Source organism: Mustelus asterias, chromosome 12 (genome assembly GCF_964213995.1).
Source record: "Mustelus asterias chromosome 12, sMusAst1.hap1.1, whole genome shotgun sequence".
NCBI lineage: Eukaryota > Metazoa > Chordata > Chondrichthyes > Carcharhiniformes > Triakidae > Mustelus > Mustelus asterias.
Window position 1 is genome coordinate 110,725,285 of NC_135812.1, and position 6,000 is coordinate 110,731,284.

The 6,000-nt window shown below is 45.4% G+C and overlaps 1 protein-coding gene across 1 annotated transcript in view; it reads left to right on the forward strand.

Annotated features, from left to right (window-relative positions):
* prpsap1 (phosphoribosyl pyrophosphate synthetase-associated protein 1) overlaps window positions 1-2,048 on the forward strand; it is a 71,544-nt gene extending 69,496 nt beyond the window's left edge. Inside the window, exons 10-11 of the mRNA XM_078225881.1 lie at window positions 121-267; window positions 1,626-2,048. Coding sequence (XP_078082007.1) covers window positions 121-267; window positions 1,626-1,784 — 306 coding nt within the window. The 3' untranslated portion in view covers window positions 1,785-2,048. The remainder of the gene's footprint in view (window positions 1-120; window positions 268-1,625) is intronic.
* Window positions 2,049-6,000: the final 3,952 nt, after the last annotated feature.

The following is a 6,000-nucleotide window of genomic DNA, read 5'->3' on the forward strand; positions in this document are numbered from 1 at the left end:
GGTGGTGGCTGTAAGTAATACCCTTTTCCACAAAGTGAGGTGTTGGTTGTGTGTCTCTGGCATGTGCTGTTTCCAGTTGTTTTTCTTTATCTTCCTTCTATATTCTCCCCTTCCCCACAGGACGACATTATTGATGATGTTGATGGTTTTGTAGCAGCTGCTGAGATTCTGAAGGAGCGAGGAGCATATAAAATATACGTCATGGCTACTCATGGTCTTCTTTCAGCTGATGCCCCCTGTCTGATCGAGGAGTCGGCGATTAATGAGGTATTAACATGCTGTAAATGTGAGATTGTACAGGGTGGAATGATTGGCTGTGTACGCTAAAGGTGAACATAGAAAATAGGTGAAGGAGGAGGCCATTCGGCCCTTCCAGCCTGCACCACCATTCAATATGATCATGGTTGATCAGTCACTTTCAGTATCCCACTCCTGCTTTCTTTCCATATCCCTCGATCCCTTTAGCCACAAGGGCCACGTCCAGCTCCCTCTTGCTCCGATACTCAAATCCTCTTGTTATGAAGGTCAGCATGCCATTAGCTTTCCTCACCACCTGCTGTACCTGCATGCCAACCTTCAGCGACTGTTCCACCATGACACCCAGGTCACGTTGCACTTCCCCTTTTCCTAAACTGCCACCATTCAGATAATCTTCCTTCCTGTTTTTGCCACCAAAGTGGATAACCTCACATTTATCCACATTATATTGCATTTGCCAAGTATTTGCCCACTCAGCCAGCCTGTCCAAGTCACCCTGCAGCCTCTTAGCATCCTCCCCACACACACACTGCCACCCAGCTTAGTGTCCAAGTTTGGAGATAGTACATTCAATTCTTTTGTCTAACTCATTACTGTATTTTGTCAACAGCTGGGGTCCCAGCACTGAACCCTGCGATACCCCACTAGACACTGCCTGCCACTCTGAAAAGGACCTGTTTATTCCTGCTTCCTGTCTGCCAACCAGTTCCCTCTCCACACCAATACATTCCCCCCAATACCATGAGCTTTAATTTTACTCACTAATCTCTTATGCGGGACCTTGTCAAAGGTTAGCTAAGAGCTTAAGCAAATGGAACTCTGGCCTTTTTAAACAAAATGTTTCAAGACACTTCACAGCAGCATGACCAGACAAGGATTGACATTGAACCAAAGTAGTTTTGAAGGATGAACTTGGTTAAAGAAATGTCATGATTTTATATTTGGTTTAAGTTCAGCCTCGTGCTACACTGTTTTATTATCTCTTTAACCTCTTCATGCTTTTCTGCACTGAAAGTGAAATGTTCTTTTATATCAGCACTCAGTAATTTTCTCTTGTTGCTGCTAGTTTCTTTTCCCCTGATGCCGCCATGCTAATTGTATCTAAATATTTATTAATCTTCCAAGTTCTGAAGGGCCCAGCTCAAAATGTAGACTTGTCCATTGTATACTGACCTGGGGTATATCTGCCCCTCCCGCCGTGCGCCCCCCCCCCCCCCCCCATCCCCCGCACCAACAAGACTGTCCCTCCCACAACAGCACTGCCCCTTTTGACCAACACCTGTGCCTGTTTCCAGCATTTTTTGCGGGATTTTGCCTTTCACTTTACTCGAATTGAAATATGATTTAAACCTTTCTTTTTCCTGAAGGTGGTTGTAACAAACACCATTCCCCATGAGGTGCAAAAGCTACAATGCCCCAAGATCAAAACTGTGGATGTCAGTATGATACTGTCGGAAGCTATCCGCCGTATCCACAATGGAGAATCCATGTCCTACCTGTTCCGTAACATCACCGTTGATGACTAAGCTGCTCAGAGACTCTGCTCTGAAGCTGTGAAGTGTGTAACCAGACTGGTAATGTAATTGCATTATAGTAATGCCTGCAGAGCTGTGATTGCTGAGAGTGCAGTCTGTTCTGTACCCACAGTGGCTGCGTCTTTACTGTCTGTCACTGTAAAAATAAAATCAGTGTGTGACAGGGAATGCCCTGCTTTCAAATCACCATTTTAAATAGTTGCTGCATTGTCATTTCATTCTGTAAATAAAGACTGTACAGTCTATTAAAAATCACCACTCACGGTTGTTGTATATTCATAAACTCCATGCAGTTTGTTAACTCCTTGTACAGACTGAACAAATCACAACAGAGATATGGAATTAAATGTTGATGGAAAATCTGCTGACTCCATGTTCAAAGGTTTTTTTTATTATTTTGATGTAAATTTTGTGATGGCAACATCTGGTATTCAGAATGGCGATGTGTTGATTATCATGTTATTGACTTAACTATTACCTAAGGTGTGTTTTGTGGTCATGATTAGTTCTGCACAATTATCTAAATTTAAAGGGATGGTTATTGTTGTTTGTGTCCTTCCAGTAGTTTTCTTCATGGCTGCACCAAGTATTTTACAGAACTGCTCTGAGATTCAGAAGGTGAAACCCCCCTGCCCCTCTTGCCCAGATGTGCAGATGAAGCCTTGCTACACTACAAGGAATTGAATTGAAGGGGATTTATTTTGAAAATAGGCACCTGTTAGCCTTGAGAGTTCCAACAGCAGGTAACTCCAGTTAACTGGCTCACCGGCACAGCGGCTTCTTGCACTTGGGGCTCAGATCAAGCACAAGATGGGGTGCAATGCCTCATCTTGTCAGCTTGGATCTTGTTTGTCTCTCTCAAGGGGACCTTGAATTGGAATCAATTGGAATTTGAATTTGGTTTTTGGAGCAAGCAAGGAATGGGTTTGCCCGCGCCTCTGAGCGTTGGCTTTGTAACTTTGAGGATGGAGTAAATTTTTTTTAAAAACTCACCTTTCCAGGGATCGTTTATCTTTAATCGGCTGCAGTGAGGAAATTGAGTTTTAGATAAGATTGTTAAATTTCTGTTTGTTAGGTAGCTCAAAGTTTGGTGCTGGGAGTTAATTGAAGCTTTTAGATTTTTGTTGGTTAAGTGTATTAAGGTATATGTATGAAAGGCAGGTCAGTGGAGTTAAGTTACAGATCAGCCCTAATCTAATAATCAAAATATCCTCGAGCTGAATGACCTCCTGTTCTTGCACATCTTTTCACAGAATTGTTCTGCAACCAGCAAAAGGCTTGGGACTATTTTAAGCTTCCATTAACTGTCACTTTTCATCCACATCTTCCACTTCCTGGCATTGTTGATCTAGTTTAACCATGGGAGGATCTGGAACTCTTAAAAGAAACACTAATCCCACAGTGTAGGGTGCCAGGTATGAAGAGGATATCAGAGAAGTGACTAACTCGGGAAGCAGTGATACCAAGCATAAGTTTGTAGGAGGAAGTGGGGGGCTCGGTGTGGCTGGAAGGCTCAAATGGGCTCTGCACTGTGGGATGGGGGACACGAGAAGGCTTTGCGAGTGTGCAGGGGGAGGGGCTGCACAGGCTGGGTTGGGAACATGAATGGGGAAAAGAATGACATCTGACACTGTTTAAAAAATCAATTCCTAAAAATCTGGAATTGAAAGTGAATCATAGCATTTTACAGCAGAGAGACCCTTCAGCCCATTGTGTCCACTTCAGCCATCAAGTATCTATTTGTATCCCATTTTTCAGCATTTGTTCCATAGCTTTGTGTTCTTCGGCATTTCAAGTGCTCATCTAAACGCTTAAATATTGCGAGAGTTCCCGCCTCTATCACCCTTTCAGACAGCGAGTTCCAGACTCCCACCATCCTCTGGTGAAAAAGTTTTTCCTCACATCCTCTCTAGATCTCCTGCCCCTTACCTTAAATTTCTGCCCCCTGGTTATTGACCCCTCTAAACAAAGAACAATACAGCACAGGAACAGGCCCTTCGGCCCTCCAAGCCCGTGCCGCTCATGTGCCCAACTAGACCATTCTTTTGTATCCCTCTATTCCCAGTCTGTTCATGTGGCTGTCTAGATAAGTCTTAAACGATCCCAGTGTGCCCGCCTCAATCACCTTGCTTGGCAGTGCATTCCAGGCCCCCACCACCCTCTGTGTAAAATACGTCCCCCTGACATCTGTGTTGAACCTTGCCCCCCTCACCTTGAGCCCGTGACCCCTTGTGTTCGTCACCTCCGACCTGGGAAAAAGCTTCCCACTGTTCACCCTATCTATGCCCTTCATAATTTTATACATCTCTATTAGGTCTCCCCTCATCCTCCGTCTTTCCAGTTTACCCAATCTCTCCTCATAGCTAAGACCCTCCATACCAGGCAACATCCTGGTAAACCTTCTCTGTACTCTCTCCAAAGCCTCCACGTCTTTCTGGTAGTGTGGCGACCAGAACCGGACGCAGTATTCCAAATGTGGCCTAACCATCGTTCTATACAGCTGCAACATCATATGCCAACTTTTATATTCTATGCCCCGTCCGATAAAGGCAAGCATGCCATGTGCCTTCTTCACCACCCTCTCCACCTGTGCTGCCACCTTTAAGGATCTGTGGACTTGCACACCCAGGTCCCTCTGTGTGTCTATACTCCTGCTGGTTCTGCCATTTATTGTACAGCTCCCCCTTACATTAGAAACATAGAAAACTACAGCACAAAACAGGTCCTTTGGCCCCACAAGTTGTGCCGAACATATCCCTACCTTTTAGGCCTATCTATTACCCTCCATCCTATTAAGTCCCATGTACTCATCCAGGAGTTTCTTAAAAGACCCTATTGAGTTTGCCTCCACCACCACTGACGGCAGCCGATTCCACCCGCCCACCACCCTCTGTGTGAAAAACTTCCCCCCTAACATTTCCCCTGTATCTACCCCCCAGCACCTTAAACCTGTGTCCTCTCGTAGCAGACATTTCCACCCTGGGAAAAAGCCTCTGAAATTCCACCCAATCTACGCCTCTCACCATCTTATACACCTCTATTAGGTCTCCTTTCATCCTACGTTTCTCCAAGGAGAAAAGACCGAGCTCCCTCAGCATGCCACTCAATCCAGGCAACATCCTTGTAAATCTCCTCTGCACCCTTTCAATCTTTTCCACATCCTGTAATGAGGCGACCAGAATTGAGCACAGTACTCGAAGTGGGGTCTGATGAGGGTCTTGTATAGCTGCATCATTATCCCCGGACTCCTAAGCTCAATCCCTCGATTGATAAAGGCCAGCACACCATACGCCGCCTTAAGCACCTCCGCCGCCTTAAGCACCTCCTCCACCTGCGGGGCCGATTTCAGAGTCCTATGGACCCGGACCCCAAGGTCCCTCTGATCCTCCACAGTACTAAGAGTCTCTCCCTTTAATATTGTACTCCTTCATCCCATTTGACCTGCCAAAATGCATCACTTCACATTTATCTGGGCGGAGTAATGGCAGATGGAATTTAATCCAATGTTCCAGCCTATCTATATCCTGCTGTATTCTCTGACAATGTTCATCACTATCTGCAACTCCAGCAATCTTTGTGTCATCCGCAAACTTACTGATCATACCAGCTACATCTTCCTCCAAATCATTTATATATATCACAAACAGCAGAGGTCCCAGTACAGAGCCCTGTGGTACTCCAATAGTCATGATGTGGAGATGCCGGCGTTGGACTGGGGTGAACACAGTAAGAAATCTCACAACACCAGGTTAAAGTCCAACAGGTTTATTTGGTAGCAAAAGCCACACAAGCTTTCGGAGCTGCAAGCCCCTTCTTCAGGTGAGTGGGAATTTTGTTCACAAACAGAGCATATAAAGACACAAACTCAATTTACATGAATAATGGTTGGAATGCGAATACTTACAACTAATCAAGTCTTTAAGAAACAAAACAACATGAGTGGAGAGAGCATCAAGACAGGCTAAAAAGATGTGTATTGTCTCCAGACAAGAAAGCCAGTGAAACTCTGTGGGAGTTACAAATAGTGGGACATGAACCCAATATCCCGGTTGAGGCCGTCCTCGTGTGTGCGGAACTTGGCTATCAGTTTCTGCTCAGTGACTCTGCGCCGTCGTGTGTCGCGAAGGCCGCCTTGGAGAACGCTTACCCGAATATCAGAGGCCGAATGCCCGTGACCGCTGAAGTGCTCCCCAACAGGAAGAGAACA